The following is an 18,325-nucleotide window of genomic DNA, read 5'->3' on the forward strand; positions in this document are numbered from 1 at the left end:
GCACCACTATAAGCCAGAGCTGAGCAGTGTTCCGGTGAAAACAAAAGCAAACAAAACTATTCAGATCTTTTGCCACTTCTAAAGCGAGCTATTTTGTTGTTGCTGCTAAGTCAGGGGAGTTCTTTGTAGCTGCTTGCTATCCGTCTGTTGTCAGAGAGACACGTGTGATGTGCAAACACCTTCTTCCAACTTCTGGACCGCTTTCTAGCCCTGTGGGATGTCCCTCTGATGTGCAGAAGCGTTTTCAGTTTGATGTAGTTCTTTTTATTGGGTTCTGTTTTAGTTTCACTTGCTTACGGGGTTGAGTCTACAAATACACCTTTGATGTTAGTTCTTAAAGCGTCACTGATGTTTTCTTCTGTGTGTTTTATAGTTTCAGGTCTAATATCCATCCATTCTCTTTGGTTCATTTTCAGTTACTCTGTGTATGCTGTTCAGTAGCTTCATTTTTCTATATGTGACTATCCAGTTTTCCCCGTTCCATGGACTGAAAAGATATTTCCCCCTCCCGCCCCTGCTGAGTGGTTTTGGACCCTTTATCATATATTAAGTCCGTCAGTCACTTTCATTCTGGAATAGTTTGCCGATCTATCCTGGACAGTTGTGACCTTAACATTTCTTGAGAATAAAGGCCAGCAGTTTGATACAATGTTCCTCATTTGGTTTTTCCTGATGTTTCTTTCTGATTCAGTGTTGGCAGAAACAGAGCGTAGTGATCTTATGCCCTTGCTGGATAAAGTAGGATCACAGTACCCAGGTGTTCTGTCACCAGTGGTGTCACCACTGATCACTGGTAAGGTGGTGCGTTCCAGCTTGCTGGCCTTCCACTAAAGAGCTCTCTTTCCTTTGCAGTATTACTTGGGAGGTCTTTGGAGAATGAACAAAGAGATACTATCCAAGTGTACTATCTAGCTGCCCCCCAGCCCCCCCCCCCCCACACACACACACACTCTGGATATAACCAAGGACAGCATCACTGAACCTGAAAGACCAACAAATGCAAGTCAGAGAAACTGATGGCAAGAAAAGAAAATATTTACACCGGAGCCCAGGCCAGGGCTCCAAAGTGTATTAAGGAAGTAACCACTACCTTGGCTTACTCCCAAGCTCCCAGAGTAAGAGGCAGAAATCTGCCTGTTTATAAGCAAGAAGGGCAACTGATAACCCTGCCACAGGTCCAGTGCGGAAGTCAACAGCAGGGGTTCTCCTCCCCTTTTCTCTTAGTACTTGGACAGGTGTGCTGACTCCTTCAGCGCATGCCTCCGTCTTCCCTTCAGCTTCTCCTTGACAAAAGAGTAGGCTTGTATAGCTTGACAGGTTATATAAAAAATGTACATCTGCTGGGAGTTGGGCGGTAGCACAGCGGGTTAAGCGCACGTGGTGCCAAGTGCAAGGACCGGCGTCAGGATCCTGGTTCGAGCCCCCGGCTCCCTACCTTCAGGGAAGTCGCTTCACAGGCGGTGAAGCAGGTCTGCAGGTGTCTGTCTTTCTCTCCCCCTCTCCTCTCCATTTCTGTCTGTCCTATCCGACAACGATGACATCAATAACAACAACAACAATAATAATAACCACAACAATAAAAACAACAAGAGCAACAAAAGGGAGTAAATAAATAAATATTTTTTAAAAAGTTGTATATGTGTTTGAAAGTCATCTCAGGAGAATGTGTGTATATCTTTACCCTTCTCTTTGGCCCCTGAGCTTGTCATTACCTTGAACCTCTGACTCCGACAGAAGCTGATACAGGTCTGTATGGTGAGCTTGTTGGACGTTGTACTGGCACCAGTAAGAGGAGGTGGGTTTCCATGATCCTTGTAGCAGCCAAGGTTTCCAGGCACTGGGGGGGGAGGAGGGGGGGGAAGAGAAAGGCAAAATAACTTCACAACATCTGGCCACAGAACAATAAGGAAAAGTGATTTGTGCTAGCTATGCTCCCCTCAGTCAATATTTCCACCCCTAAGGCGCAGATAAATCACAAGCAACAGCTGCCACGGAAAGCCCCGCGGCCTCTCGTACTGCTCCACCCCGTAATACGCCGAGTAAGACACACTGAAGTGCCCCTCCCGGTTTACTTTGATTTACTTTGTTTTTTAATTTTTTTTTTATTTGTTATTGGATAGAGACAGAGAGAAATTGAGAGAGAAAGGGGAGATAGAGAGGAAGAGAGACAGAGAGACACACCTGCAGACCTGCTTCACTCCCCTGCAGGTGGGGAGCCGGGGGCTCGAACTGGGATCCTAACTGGTCCTTGTACTTTGCGCCATGTGCACTTAACCCGTGTACTTGTTTTAATGAGAATGAGTAGATACAGAGGGAAAGATACTGAGAGAAAGAGACCAGAACCCTGCTCAGGTCTGGTTTATGATAGTGCTGGGGATTGAACCTGAGACCTAAGATCTCAGGCTTTTAAGGCATTTGCATAACCATTATGCTATCTCCCTGGCCCTCCTGGTTTACTTTGAAAAGGCAAATCAAGTTCCGCATCTCCGTTTTCCAGCTGTGACTTTAATTTATTCGTCATTCTATACTATCATATGAAGTCCCTTCCTTTTACTCTACAGATTTGGTCAGATATAAATGAGATCTGCTTCCAGAAGTGCTTCCTGACCAGGCATGGGCTACATGGCATCAGTGGCGTGAGGAACAGTTCACAGGGTGGGGTTCCCGCCCTGTCTTGTGCATGGCCCTGGCATGCTACATGGTGGGGGGGGGGGGTGTCCTGGCCCCAGGGGAAGCTTCGATGCAGTGGTGTCTCCCCCTCTTTTGGTCTCTCCTTCTTTCTGCTCCTCTCTGCCCCTCCTTTGAAAAAGTCAGCCTAGAGTGGTAAAATTGTGCAAATGCAAGGCCCCAGTGACGACAACAACAAGGATAACGACAAAGGAGAAGAAGGAGGAGGAGGAGGAGGAGGAGGAGGAGGAGGAGGAGGAGGAGGAGGAGAAGAATGGGAATGGGTAGGGGAAGGCAGAGGAGGAGGAGGAGAGGGGCTGGTGGTGGCACATCTGGTTAAGCGCACATAGTAGGATGTGAAAGGACCTGTGCAAGGATGGGGGTTCGAGCCCCCGGCGGCTCCCCACCTGCAGGATGTCTGCTTCATGAGTGGCGAAGCAGGTCTGCAGGCGTCTGTCTTTCTCTTTCCCCCTCTACCTCCTCCTCCCCTCTCAATTTCTCTCTGTCCTATCAAAAAATGAAAAGGGGAAAAAAAGAAAGGCCACCAGGACCAGTGGATTGGTAGTGCTGGCACTGAGCCTCAGCAACTGGAGGCAAAAAAAAAAAAAAAAAGGAAGAGTTAGACATTACTCGATTCCAAAATGAATCATACAGACTCTTAGAAAACATTGTTTTCATTAGGTTTAAGATCAGAAGAGAGCAACATCCAGTTTAATAGATGCCGACTTTTCTGACACATAAACTACATACGTGTGCAAGGGTGTGTGAACACACACAAAGAATTCTGCCACCATCTCTGTTTAATCTGTGGAGGGAAGATAGCATAGTGGTTATGCAAATAGATTCTCGTGCCTGAGGCTCCAAAGTCCCAGGTTCAATCCCCTGCACCACCATAAGCCAGAGCTGAACAGTGCTCTGGTAAAAAAAAAAAAAAAAAAAGTTTGGACCATCTCTGTCTAATCAGCAGGAAGTACCTCAACTAACCCTCCTCCTTTTAAGCCCAGTGGTCACATACAGTGCGAAACACAAGGACCGGCTCAAGGTTCCCGGTTTGAGCCCCCGGATCCCCCCCTGCAGGGGAGTCGCTTCACAGGTAGTGAAGCAGGTCTGCAGGTGTCTGTCTTTCTCTCCCCTTCTCTGTCTTCCCCTCTCGATTTCTCTCTGTCCTATCCAACAACAATGACAGCAATAATAACAGTGATAAACAACAAAGGCAACAAAAGAGGAAAATGGCCTCCAGGAGCAGTGAGTTCACAGTACAGGCACTGAGCCCCACCGATAACCCTGGAAGCAAAAATAAATAAATAAATAAATAAATAAATAAAATAAAATAAAAATAAATGTGGCACCAGGGTCTCAAGTCTATCTGATCTAATAAACCTAGGTTGTTTTCATTATTTAATTTTTAAAAAATATTTATTTATTCCCTTTTGTTGCCCTTGTTGTTTTATTGTTGTAGTTATTGATGTCGTTGCTGTTGGATAGGACAGAGAGAAATGGAGAGAGGAGGGGAAGACAGAGAGGGGGAGAGAAAGACAGACACCTGCAGACCTGCTTCACCACCTGTAAAGCAACTCCCCTGCAGGTGGGGAGCTGGGGCCTCGAACCAGGATCCTTCCGCCGGTCGTTGCACTTTGCACCACCTGTGCTTAACCTGCTGCACTACTGCCCGACTTCCTCATTATTTAATTTTTACAGATACAAAAGAAAGAGAGAGAGGTAGGAGAGGTACCACAGTACTCCTCCATTTGTGGAGGGGTCACCCATGGTATACCCCATTCACGAAAGGTATGTGCTTCACCGGGGGCGATCACCCACCCAGCGCCCAACACAACCCTTCTAAACTCAGTTTCTTCAACAGTGAAATAAATGACAATGTAGTTTTTGTTTCTCTTATTGCAATCAGTGTCCTCGTTGGGGCTTGGTGCCAGCACTGCGAATCCACCGCTCCCCGTGGCCATTTTTCCCTTTTTATTGATTTTTTTTCTATTTTTATTGGATAGAACAGAGAGAATGAAAGAGGGGGGGGGGAGGGAAGGAGACAGGTCCCTGCAGTCCTGCTCCACCGTTTGTAAAGCGCTCCCCCTGCAGGTGGGGAGTGGGCATTCGAACCTGGGTCCTCGCATATGGTGTTAGGTGCGCGTAACCAGGTGCGGCACCACCCGGCCCCCAACAATGTTTTGTCAAAGGAACGTTCCGAGAATTAGAATGAGAGCATGCAGATAAAGTGGACCCCGCAAGGCCTGGCGAGATAGGATGCGCGAAGTAAAAGCTGGGCTTGTTATCGTCTATAAGAAGGCTTTCGCCACTGGCCATACAAGCAAGCACAACTTGCTCAGTAATAGGGCAGTAAAGTAGCACTCAATTAAAAGGCAAAAATCAAAGGCAGCAATTCCGGAAAGCTGGATTGGAGTCTAGAGATTGAACTACTGATGCCTCACATGTGGCCAGCACACAGCGTGCTTTTCGCATAAGCTTCTCCCGTGAATCACATTGCATTTCAGAAGGGCAGGACAGACGGTGTTCTCCTATGTGACAGGACCGTCACAATTCAGTCATGTTAAGGATCTGGCACTGGGAGGCTGAAGAGAGAGCCTCGGAACAAAGGCAAGGTCCAGGGCCCCAGACCTTCCTCCCTCCCTCCTTCCTCCCTCCCTTCCTTCCTTCCTTCCTTCTTTCCTTCCTTCCTCCCTTCCTCCCTTCCTTCTTTTCTTGGCATCCCTAACCCTCTTTTCTAAAAGGGCCAGCCTGGGGAACTACACACAAGTGACTCCCTGAGATCACACGTCAAGCTCTGTGACCAGGATCCTGGCCAGCCTCTGAGACAGTGGTTAACCTCTGAGGGATGCCGCTGCCCCCTGGCTCACACTGGAAAGTGTGACTCGCCAGAGATGTCTCGCCAGAGAAGACACGTCAGAGAGCTTTCAGTGCGTTACTGGTCAGCTGAGTGGGTTTCCAGACTGTGTCCCACCCTCAGCTCTTCCCAGAAGGGAAGACAGCAGAAGTCAATTTGGAAAAGGATATTTGCTCTCAAATTCCTTCTAACTTGCATGCCCACTTTAAAGTCCTATGGCTTTGTCATGCATTTTTCCTCTTACCAAAGAAGCTTCAGAAAACATCTTAGATGTAAATGGACCCCTTGCTTATCATCAGAGATGTTGATTTCCTGTGTCAGTTATTAACACTCTTTTTTTTTAAGTTTATTTATTTACTAATGAGGAGACATCTAACTAGGAGAGACAGAGAACCAGACATGACTCTGGCACATGTGCTGCCGGGGACTGAACTCAGGACCTCACGCTTGAGCGTCCAGTGCTTTATCCACTGTGCCACCTACCAGACCACGCTATTAACACTTTTCAGATGTTCAGGGATCTTAACAAACAAAGGTTTCAGAGGTGGGCATGGAGAGACAGGCCTCTGTTCAGATTAACCCGAGAACTATGGTTCTTGTCTAGTACAGGGGGTAGTGGGAAGTAGTAAGTTAAGGCTGACTAAGTCCCGTTACATCTGGACATGACTGTGCCCTCACTGTGATGGTTACGCAGTCCCTCGCCCACCCCCAGGACTCTGCCCCTTTCTGAGATCACCACAAAATTCCTTCTCAGAGGATCTGCTGCACTGGCTGCTACTGGGTGGGGGCAGGTCAGGGGAGATGGAATTGGGATTCCGGTCCATGAACTACAGGCACTGAACACGTGAGGTTCTGTCAGAGGGGTTAAAGCAACCTGTTATGTTTTCACTACACAAGCTGAAAAGTGAGATGATTCTATTGATCCACAAAGAAGAAGGACGGCTAGATACGCGGCTGAGAGAGGCAGAGAGGGGAGACCTTGTGCCAGAGAGAGAGAGACACACACACATATGGCAAGAATGGGTATTTCCCCTGCACGATCTTGGAACACAAGAACTGGCTTCTGCGATATAAATTCAACGTCCTTTTAGTAAATTCCTCTTGTTCAAGCTAGTGTGGGCGAGCTCCGTTCCTGGCAGTCGATTACTACAAGGCAGAAATTTGCCCATCGTGGTAAAAACTCGCTTCGGATACAAACCATCAGATGGTGATCTGTCGAGGAAGTGCTGACTGTGTTTTCTCTTCTAGTGCTCTGCCCAGGTCGGGAGAATCTGTTTCAGAAGTCAAAACAACACTCTTGTGCTGCGTTTTTTGAGAACTTGTTCCTGGTTCTGCGGAATTCCTTTGCCATTCTCTTTTAAGCTGAGACTTGCTTCTTCAGAAACAACGGCACTCCTCTGTTTATCTTAAATGCCATTCCGACCTTGTGTTGAGACCTTTTTGTGTCTGAGAATTCTGTAATTCTCTGGGGGCAAGGTCTGTACGTTAGATGCTGCTCCCATCGTCCTTCCAGGGGGCTGGTGGTCTAAGAGCCTCCTTCAGAGCACTGCTTCTGGTGTGAATTCATCCACGCTCATCCTTAACTAAGAGTGCAGGACACCCCATCCTGTCTACCTGTGATTTCTACCCCAAATCTGACAGCTGCTATTCTGGTCCAAGTACTTTTGTACTGTGTTCCTACCCTGTCTCTGTATTTTTATATAAACATAAATTTTTTCTTTCTTTCTTTTTTTAAATATTTATTTATTTTCCCTTTTTGTTGACCTTGATTTTTTTTATTGTTGTCGTAGTTACTATTGTTGTTGTTATTGATGTCATCATTGTTAGATAGAACAGAGAGAAATAGAGAGAGGAGGGGAAGACAGAGAGGGGGAGAGAAAGAGAGACACCTGCAGACCTGCTTCACTGCCTGTGAAGCGACTCCCCTGCAAGTGGGGAGCCGGGGGCTTGAACCGGGATCCTTACGCCGGTCCTTGCGCTCGTGAGCTTAACCTGCTGCGTTACCGCCAGACCCCCCAAATATAAAGTTTTCTTACAGTCACCCTGGCTCTTCAAGGAGCCCAACTTCTGACTCTGAGCCTCCCATCAATGAAGCCAAATAAATAATCAGTACAACCTTTTATTCCTTATAGGATTTTACCATCAGGGGAGGGGGGAAGCGGGCCTAAGGGCCAGGCTGGCGGAGCAGTTCACTGGGATCTTGCACAGTGTGTGTGCTGAAGGAAGTTTTGCTGTTGTGATCTCTCTCACTCTGTCTTCTCTGACTCTATTTTAAAAAATGGGGGAGGGGGGCGGGCGGACGGTGGTGCACCTGGTTGAGCGCACATGTTGCAATATTCAAGGACCCAGGTTTGAGTCCCCGGTCCCCACCTAAGGGGGAAAGCTTTGCGTGTGGTAAAGCAGGGTTGCGGGTGTCTCTCTGTCTCTTTCCCTCTGTCTTTCCTTCCTCTTGATTTCTGACTGTTTCTATGCAATAAATAAATAAAGATAATAAAAATTTAAAAAAAAATTTTCCCCCCTGAGGCTCCTTACCCCTCTATGGCCTCCATGTGTCACCCTTGTTGTGGGAGTTCCTTCTCTGAGATGTGGTCTCTGGTGGCATCTCCCCTCTTGCTGCACGTGTATACAGCACCGTGTTTTAAGAGAGTTAGATTTGACTTGCTGTCCTCTGGGCAGACTTGTGCTCACCAGAGCAACGCATAGACTAAAACTGAACGTGGGCTGGCCCGGTAACTCGCTGGGGCCCAGACAATGTGGCTCCTTCTAGAGGTTCCTCCTGCTTCCTTTCTCCTGGAACCAGCTGCCATACCAGGGGTCTGAACACCCAGCTGGAAGGAGAGGTCACACAGACAGAGCCTCAAGTCATCAGGGATGTTCCGGCCCGAGCAAAGCTCCCAGGTGAGTGCCGTCCGCTGGTGGAGACCAAGTCAGCATCGCAGAGTGGCCGTGTGGTTCAGACTCAGCCAACTCACAGGTTGCAGGGAAGGGCGGGTGGTGTTATGAACCGCTGGGCTTGGAGTCACCTTACTTGGCAAAAGGTCGGTCCAAGTTCGAGGAGAATGATAGAGCTGTGTCTCTGGGAAGAGCTCAGTTTGTTGACTTTAACTTTTTTTCCCCTTCAGTAACATCACAAATAACCAGGCAAGGCACCCGTCCCGCCGCTGTGCCCCTTACGTGGTTCACTTGTCAAGTGGGGTCTTCTTCCTAAGGCGCCTTGTACATAACCCTTCATTCGTGTCCTGTCTCCATGTAGCCGTCACAACCCAGGCTCTTGTCCACTGGATTTGGGGTCCACGTCCATCCTCTCCTCAAACTTCCTCTGATCAAGCCTATTACTGGGTTTTGGACTCTTTCTCTTTTTTAAGAATTTATTTATTTATTCATGAGAAAGACAGGAGAGAGAGAAAGAACCAGACATCACTCAGAATTTATTTATTTATTCATGAGAAAGACAGAAGAGAGAGAAAGAACCAGACATCACTCTGGTGCGTGTGAGGCCGGGGATTGAATTCAGGACCTCATGGTTGAGAATCCTGTGCTTTATCCACTGCGCCACCTCCCGGACCACTGGACTCTTTTTCTTAAACTGGCATTTTGAGCATGTCAGGCCCCACCTAGCCAGTTCTAGCTTTTAAAAAAAATTTTTTTAAATATCTATTTTTTTCCCTTTTGTTGCCCTTGTTTATTGTTGTTGTTGTTATTGATGTTGTTGTTGTTGGATAGGACAGAGAGAAATGGAGAGAGGAGGGGAAGACAGAGAGGGGGAGAGAAAGACAGACACCTGCAGACCTGCTTCACCGCCTGTGAAGCGACTCCCCTGCTGGTAGGGAGCCGGGGGCTCGAACCGGGATCCTTACACCATTCCCTGCACTTGGCTCCATGTGTGTTTAACCTGCTGTGCTACCACCTGACTCCCAAGCAGTTCTAGCTTTCAAGATTCAACCTGGATCCTCTCTGGCCCCTCTTCTCCTCCGGCAGCTTGGATCCCAGTTAACAAGACACCAGACCCATGTCCTTACCAGTCCCTCCCACCTTCTCCCTTCACGACGCCTCCAACTTCCACACGCCTGCCTACTGTGTCTCTCAGCTCAGTCTCTCATGAGTGAAAACTTAAACATGGAATTGGTGGGCAGGCCCCCAACTTTCTCCTGTGTTTGTAACTCAGCTTTCTAATCACAGCCCGAGATGCGATGGCTGTGAACACTCCTTACGTACGCAGGGGTCATTGTGAAGGTCTGCAGCAAACTTGTCCTTACTGATCTCAAAGCTTTCCCCCTTTATGAGTCATGATGCTGTGTACAACTGTGCTTTAGGACATTTTTTTAAGGACATAGTGGCGTGTGTGTGTGTGTGTGTGTGTGTGTGTGTGTGTGTGTGTGTGTGTGTGTCTGAGAAAAATTGATATTTGGTCTAGAAAGTCTGTATTGTTTTTGCCTCCAGGGTTATTGCTAGGGCCCGCTGCCTGCACTATGAACCCACTGCTCCTGGAGGCCATGGTTTTTCCCTTTTGTTGCCCTTGTTGTTTATCATCGTTGTTGTTATTATTACTGTTGCCACTGCTGTCGCTGTTGCCTGCAAGAACACTCACGCTGCATTGCCACTCACTCTTCACACTGACCCTGAGAGGCACAGAGGATGAAACTGAAGTCTGGGAAGGCCATTTTGTCAGAAGCTAGTAAGCTGCTGTGGCTCTGCATCTCCCATCTTTGTCTCCCAGCTGGAGCTGTCTCCGTTCTGGGAAGAGACAGGGCAGCACGCACAGCAGCCTTGGCCGTGTCAGGTGCTGTGGAGGACCGCGGTGACACGCGGTGCTTTTCATGGCTGCCACAGAAGAGGCTTGAGGGGGCTCAAGCCTCCACGAACTCCATCAGCACTTCCATAAGTAAATATACAATCTCAGTAAAACAAGGGTGCCCGCTATGTAAATGTGGTTTTAGAAAGAGATTTATTTATCTTTCTGAGAGACCAGAGTACCTCTCTGGTATATGCGGTGCCAGAGATCGAACCTTGGACCTTGAGCCTACAAGGAATGTGCTCTACCCACTGAGCCACCAACACAGCATGTGCAGCTTGAAGAGAAACCCCCTGTTCTCCTTCCTAACCCACGTCTCGCCTTCACAGGACTTCCAGGGCGGCCACTGCTCCCGTCCTAGGACAGTTCGTTCTGCTCACGGGCAGGAAAGCAAAGCGAGGACCCAGATTTGAGCCCCCCCCCCCCCGTCCCCACCTGCAGGGGGAAAGCTTCATGAGTGGTGAAGCAGGGCTGCAGGTGTCTCTCTGTCTCTCTCCTTCTCTGTCTCCCCTTCCTCTCTCAATTTGTCTCTGTCTCTATCCAATAATAAGTAGATAAAGTATTTTTTTTTAAAAAAAATCCCATTAAATAGAAGTCCTAAGTAATAGATCAGTAAAGAGAAAAAGTAAAAAGAGAGAGAAAAGGGCAGGGTTAGATAGCATAATGGTTATGCAAAGAGACTCTTCATGCCTGAGGCTCCGAAGTCCCAGGTTCAATCCCCTGCAACCACCATAAGCCAGAGCTGAGCGGGGCTCTGGTAACAATAACTCAGAAAAAGTCTGCACTAATGTCATTTCAACATCGCTCCAGATTTTGGCGAAAGTATGGTGTTTCACTTAGCTCTGAAGCACACAGATGTGCTACACACAGATGTGCTTTTTCAAGAAGTCCGGCCTGTGCAGTGAAGAAATCAGGAGAGTGAGTCCCCGAGTCTGGGACAAAGCTGCCAGCGCAGTGTTTCGTGCGGAAGGCCCAGCTCTGGGGCAACCCCGTCTCCTGAGAACCACTGGGCTGGGCCCCGCAGAGGCAGCCCACGCTGTCAGCACTTTCTGGATACCACCATGCCGCCCGACTCCTGGAGCCTGGGATTCCCCAAACTCAGAGGAAGAAAATGACTCCAAACTAACAGCTTGCACCGCAGACCCTCTGTCGCCACTGAGTTAATCCCTTGGTTTTCACCATGTCAGAAAGGCAATCTTAATAATTCAGCGTATTATCGGAATGTCAGACTCTAATTCCTCCCAAACAATCCACAAAGAGAGTTCTCAGGAATGGCCTCATCCTCCAGCCCCCATTTTCAAGGAAACAAAGGAAGTGTGGCCACCCTCCAGGACTGGAAGAAGGACACTGCTCCTGCAGTCGGGAACCCTAGGCTCAGATCCCACTTGGCCCAGAGCACAGACCCCAGAGCACATATGGGGAGCAGGAGTGAAGGGCCGTCTGCTTTACAGGCTGCTGGACAGGGGCAGATGATGTAAGGAACTGTGCTCGGTGAGGGCCAGGAGCAAGCTCGCCCATGAGAGCACCTCACATGGGGAGATCACAAGAGTGCAGCTGTGCTGTGCTGCCTCTGCTCTCTCTGCATCACCTTCCGGATTTGCGGGGGGGGGGGGGGGTTGTCTGGCAGGTGGCATAATCACATGGGCACAAAGCCCCAGTGAAGTCCTGACAGGAGAGAGGGAGAGGGAGAGGGAGAGGGAGAGGGAGAGGGAGAGGGGGAGAGAGACAGCGACAACCCTGGAGGCCAAAAAAAAGGAAAAAGTTTTTTAAAAGGTGACCTGAACACTGCTTCATCCTAGCACATGAGCTTCTAGAGGTCATACCTGGCCCTGTGCATTCAAAATTCCTTCCGTGGGTGGCCCCAGAGATGGTACACTGGATAAGGCATTGGACTCTCCAGCATGAGGTCCTGAGTTCAATCCCTGGCAGCACATGGACCAGAGTGACGTCTGGCTCTTCTTTCTCTCCGCTCTTTCTCATAAATAAATAAATAACATCTTTAAAAAAAATTCCTTCTATGAAGAAAAAATTGTCCTGTGTCCTGCCTGCCGACTCACTTCCCTGACTGCTGAATAACTTTAAATAGAAAAGTTTTAATAAACTTAATAAGTAAAACTTTAATCAATAACTTTAATAACTAACTCAAATATCTGTGACCTACATGATGATACATTACAATTCAGGTAAATTGCATTGCATGTTTGAATTCCGACATTTTAATGCTGTGTCTATGCAGTTTTAATATTAAAAAAACACTAAATATAAAAACATAAATTGATTTAAGATGCAAACTTTCAAACATACACAAAAGTAATAAAAAATAACAAGTGTCAACAAGGGCAACAAAAGGGAATAAATAAAATTAATATTTAAAAAAATTATTTAAAAAAAAGGGAATAAAAAATAACAAGTGTGTGGCCCAAAAGGTGGCTCGGTGGACAGCGTACATGGCACAAAAAGCACAAGGACCGGTGTAAGGATCCCGGTTCGAGCCCCCGGCTCCCCACCTGCAGGGGAGTCACTTCATGAACAGTGAAGCAGGTCTGCAGGTGTCTGTCTCTCCCCCTCTCTGTCTTCCCCTCCTCTCTCCATTTCTCTCTGTCCTATCTGGCAACAACAATGACAGCAACAATGACAACAATGATAAACAACAAAGGCAACAAAAGGGGAAAATGGCCTCCAGGAGCAGTGGATTCATAGTGCAGGCACCAAGCCTCAGCAATAACCCTGGAGGCAAAAACAAAGCAAAACGAAACAAAAAAACCACAGAACTCTGACCAAGAACCTCTAGATGAAATCATGAAATGGACTCAAGCAAAATCATACTGAGACCTACAGAGGCCTGTGCCTCCAACACAAGGACATTCATGTGGTCAGTGCAGTGAGGATAGTCACTTAGCACTTACTTATAAGACAAAGACACTCAAAGGGTGGATATTGATTTTTCTCAACAGCAAGACCAACAGGACTTAGAGGGGTGGTAAACTTGATCTGGGGGCCAGTTGGTAGCACAGTGGCTTAAGTGCACGTGGCGCAAAGCGCAAGGACCCGCATAAGGATCCCGGTTTGAGCCCCTGGCTCCCCCACCTGCAGGGGAGTCGCTTCACAGGCGGTGAAGCAGGTCTGCAGGAGTCTGTCTTTTTCTCCCTCTCTGTCTTCCCCATCTCTCTCCACTTCTCCCTGTCCTATCCAACAGCAGCGGTAACAACAATAACAATAACAACAAGGGCAACAAAATGGAAAAAAATGCCTTCCAGGAGCAGTGGATTCAAGGTGCAGGCACTGAGCCCCAGTGATAACCCTGGAGGCAAAATAATTATAATAATAATAAAAAAAAGTTTTTTCAAAATCTGCATTTTCTTCTGTCTGTAGTAAGAAGGTGGGATTTCTGTGACACATACTGACAAAAGTGGTTTGAAGATCAACCCAGTTACTTCTGAGTTGTTTCTCATGTAGCAGGATGTTCTGACTCACGTCCCAGAGGTCAAGAGGCCGGCTCCGATTTCTTTTTGGCTCCTTTTTGAGTCATACTGCATCTCTGCAGCCCTGATCACTTCAGCTCTCTACAAACACTGGAGGGCAGAGATGCCAGTGTCTACACAATAGCCCACCATTCAGCCCCATTCTGCTTTGTCCCAGAATGCTCACTGCCCACCCCACCCCCCGCCCAGCTCCCACTGGGGCCGTCACATTCAGATATAAGCTTTCCAAGAACCTGATCATGTCACAGGTCTTCCTGTGAGACAAGTCCAGTGCCAGTCATGAACAATGGGTCCACCTCAAGCATCGGCATCAGTCGTGAAAATGATGGCTCCCCACCACACAGCGCAACGCTGACGAGAATCTCAGTGGAGCCCGCCAGGCAATTACCAAAGTCTCTTGCACAGAGAGGGCAGGAGCTTTCCCCAGGTGTGTTATTGAGACACGTGGGAAATGCAGTGTTTGCCAGACGTGAGGTCTACAGCCTGGCTTGTCCAGGAGCCCTGTACCTACCGAATGAATGGAAGGTTTTCCAAAGAACCAGAATCTCTCTCTCTCTCTCTCTCTCTCTCTCACACACACACACACACACACACACACACACACACACACACACACACACACACAGGTACACTTTAACTTTCATTCCTAACTTCTGTAAGTCTCTATATCCAGATCATCTCAAGGATTTCATTAGAGGTTGAGAGGGGGGGAGTCGGGCGGTAGCGCAGCAGGTTAAGCGCACGTGGCACAAAGCGCAGGGACTGGCGTAAGGATCCCAGTTCAAGCCCCGGCTCCCCACCTACAGGGGAGTCACTTCACAGGCAGTGAAGTAGGTCTGCAGGTGTCTGTCTTTCTCTCCTCCTCTCTGTCTTCCCCTCCTCTCTCCACTTCTCTCTGCCCTATCCAACAACAATGACATCAATAACAACAACAATAATCACTACAACAATAAAACAACAAGGGCAATAAAAGGGAATAAATAAGTAAATTAAAAAAAGAGGTTGAGAGGGTCACCATAGAGTCATAAGAAGAATAAACGATGTTTACTTTTCCTTTGGGGGACAGAGTGCTGCATCTGGCAAATACTAGGAATTAGGAGGAATTCTCTTTTCTGGAACTTAGTTTCAGTGACCACATGAGTCAGTCCCTTTGATCCAAATCACATTTTATAAACGTGTAAGTTGAAGATTATCTTTCCAAATAAAAAGCTCTCAGACTGAACCCCCTTTTTAGCACGGCTGAGAGAGTGGCATATGCTGGCACTAAAAGACCGTCTTTGTGCGGAACAAATGGGCTGAGGAAAATCTGCTTCCCTCTCCCCTGCCCCTTTCTTCTTTACATAACTAGAGCCAAATGAGGTGGTTTTCATTTTTAAAAAAAATTAAGTAGACTGAGCAAAAGCCTATTCTTCTGGCCTTTGACTGAGTCAAAGCACAGGCAGGTTGAAAGGCTAGTGTAGCCAGACGTAACTGCCAGGCAGTGGTGACCCACGGAGGCTTAATTTACAAAGGTGAGCACTTCCCCTCAGGGCATCAGATCCAGACTGCTGAGGAAGGCGCGAATGGAGGAGCCCACAGGAGCCTCAGATCAGTGTAGAGTCAGGGCTTCCTCACTGGAGGCGTGAGAAAGGTGGCAGGGCAAAGAACAGCTTTAAAGGATAAGGGAAAAGAAGGCGGGTAGGAGGTCAGGAGATGACTCGGTGGAGCTCGTAGTGTGTGGGGATCCAGGTTTGGGCCCCTGGCTGCCACCTGGGAACACCCCTGCCTGGGGAAGGCTTGGTGAGCATTGGGACAGTGACATGGTATCTCTCTCCTTACCATCTTTGCAAAAAAAAAATAAATAAAAAAAAAGGAGAGGCACACTGGTAGCAGTGGGATCACCCAGGCGCAGAGCTCAGTGTTGACCCTGGGAGGAAAAAGGAGGAGGGAGGGGGAGGGGAAGGAGAGCCAGGCGGCGTGGTCTCTCCTCTCTCCCTTTCTCCTGTTCTCGCTCTCTTCCTTGCTTCTTTCTCTTCAATTCCAACATCAGTTTGCTGAGGAAATGCTGACTTATGTGGTTTGTGTTGTCACAAGGGTATTATGTCCACATGACCTGTCCTCTACTTCAGCCCTCGCTGCTGAGACAGCCTACTTCTTTGGCATCATTGGAGATGTTATAAACACTACGTCAGTCAGAGTACTCCAGAAAGGGTCATGTCTAGTTCTGTCTTCTGTGCTTTAGACCTTCTTATAATATCTTTCTCTTTCATCAGGGACTTTGCATTTGCACATGCATGACTTATAATATTTCTTTTTTTTTTTTTTTTTTTTTTACCAGAAGCCCTGTTCAGCTCTGGCTCATGATGCTGCTGGGGAGTGAACCTGGGACTTCAGAGTCTCAGGTATGAGAGTCTCTTTGCACAACCATTATGCTATCTACCCCCTAATATTTCCTATCTTTTAAAAAGGATCTTAAGAGTCTCTGACATACTGCATAATCCATAAGGGGCCAGGGAATCTTTTCTGCATTTGTATTTTGTATATGGTAAATGCTGAATATCAGATGAGTGAAAGTTGGAAAAGAGCCCTTGGAATAAAAGGCTGGGTTTTCAGTATTAGAGATGGACAAACTGAGTTGTAAAAACAAAACAAAACAAAAATCTTTATGCTAACAAAAGGAAAAGATTGACCACACTGACTCTGGAGGGTACCTAGCAAGAAATGGATTAAGTACCTTAATGGGGCTTGGTGCCTGCACTATGAATCCACTGCTCCTGGTGGCCATTTTTTTTCCATTGTTGTTGTTGGACAGGACAGAGAGAAATGGAGAGAGGAGGGGAGACAGAGAGGGAGAGAGAAAGACAGACACCTGCAAACCTGCTTCACCACTTGTGAAGTGGCCCCACTGCAGGTGGGGAGCTAGGAGCTTGAACCGGGATCCTTGTGCCAGTCCTTGTGTTTCGCAGTATATGTGCTCAACCCGCTGCTAGACTACCGCCCGACCCCTGGGTCAAGTATCATTTTTCAAGGAACCACGATGTCCAGCTGGATTAGTAAGAAGCAATGGCACTTGGTGTTAGTGTCTCTGAAGTGGCCCTTCCTTCAGAGAAGTCGCGTCCCCAAAGTACGCTCTGCATTCTTCTCCAGTCTGCTGGTGGGCTGCTGGCATCTCTACCCACGGGAGAATCGATACCTTCAGCAGAGAGCTCAGTGGGCAGAGTGCCTGGTTACAGGGATGAGGTCCGAAGTAATGCTCCGGTGCTTTTCTCTCTCATAAACAAATAAAACCTTGCCCTCAACGTGGATCAACAACAGCAGAGAATGTTCCATCCTCCAAAGGGAGGCTGGACAACATATTCTGTGCTTTACCTGAGGAAGATGAGTCCTGAAATCAGGGCAGCTTGGAATGTTCCTACTTGTGACCACAGACTGTGAGCTCAGATCTACAGGGATGCAGGGGTCACATAGGCTCCTGTGCTGAATATGGGCCCCAGATCACATCAAATTGACGGGGTTTACAGTCAACAGTATTTATACCCCTTTCCCATTCTAAGGAGCTACTCTCTTCCCTGATCCAGCTTTCTGGTCCTTTTTCCAGCCATGACATCATCCACCCAGACAATAACTTGGATCCACCTGCATATCAGATTTCAGGCTCAGGGGGAAAAAAAAAACTAGTATAGTCATAGACTCTTTGGAATATAACTGAAATAGGCCTACTAACTACATAAACAAACATTTAAGAAAGATTCAGTGAGGGATAAGTAGACGCAGACACTGGGCTAACTTATTCGGCAAGGGGATGGAGTAAAGGTACTGGCGTTCCCATTTCGAAGAGCCTCCTGAAGGCAGGTGAGAACCCCCGCTCCACAAGCTCCTCCTTTCCCCTGCCGAGGCTGCCTGGCCTCTGGGAGTGGCCTCCACCCTCCGTTGTGCGTGGCCTGCACTAGGAACTCACTCTGGCAGGTGGGGATCTCGCAGTACTTCCAGTAGACGCCATCCTCGTGCTCCGTCACGTAACACCAGGGGCTGACATCTCCGTCTGGGTTTCTGTTGGGGAGAAGAGCACAGTCAGTCAGCACTTTCCTTGGGCTAAGTCACCAAGTCTACCGGTTTTTTGTTTGTTTGTTTGTTTGTTTTAATTTTCCCTTTGGTTGTCCTTGTTTTATTGTTGTAGTTATTGTTGTAGTTGTCATTGATGCTTTCGTTGTTGGACAGGACAGAGAGAAATGGAGAGAGGAGGGGAAGACAAAGAGGGGAGAGAAAGACAGACACCTGCAGACCTGCTTCACCGCCTGGGAAGCGACTCCCCTGCAGGTGGGGAGCCGGGGGCTCGAACCGGGATCCTTAGGCCGGTCCTCGTGCTTTGCGCCTCCTGCGCTTAACCCCGCTGCGCTACCGCCCAGCCCCCGCAGTGTCTTTTTAAACAATAATCTATAAACACACGTAAATGCCACTGACAAGCTTTCATCAGGAACTCATCCCTGACAGAAATGGGTTCAACCTCCCAACTCCCAACTCCCAACTCCCTTCTTGTGATGAAACCTGGAC

The 18,325-nt window shown here is 48.0% G+C and overlaps 1 protein-coding gene across 2 annotated transcripts in view; it reads right to left on the reverse strand.

Annotated features, from left to right (window-relative positions):
* The window catches only part of KREMEN1 (kringle containing transmembrane protein 1), a 67,502-nt gene that overhangs the window by 23,860 nt on the left and 25,317 nt on the right, over nt 1-18,325 (reverse strand). For both annotated transcript variants that reach the window (XM_060192911.1, XM_060192912.1), the window contains exons 3-4: nt 17,733-17,824; nt 1,713-1,837 (exon numbers count right to left, since the gene is read on the reverse strand). In XM_060192911.1, coding sequence (XP_060048894.1) covers nt 1,713-1,837; nt 17,733-17,824 — 217 coding nt within the window. The remainder of the gene's footprint in view (nt 1-1,712; nt 1,838-17,732; nt 17,825-18,325) is intronic.

Source organism: Erinaceus europaeus, chromosome 6 (genome assembly GCF_950295315.1).
Source record: "Erinaceus europaeus chromosome 6, mEriEur2.1, whole genome shotgun sequence".
In the NCBI taxonomy this organism is placed as follows: domain Eukaryota; kingdom Metazoa; phylum Chordata; class Mammalia; order Eulipotyphla; family Erinaceidae; genus Erinaceus; species Erinaceus europaeus.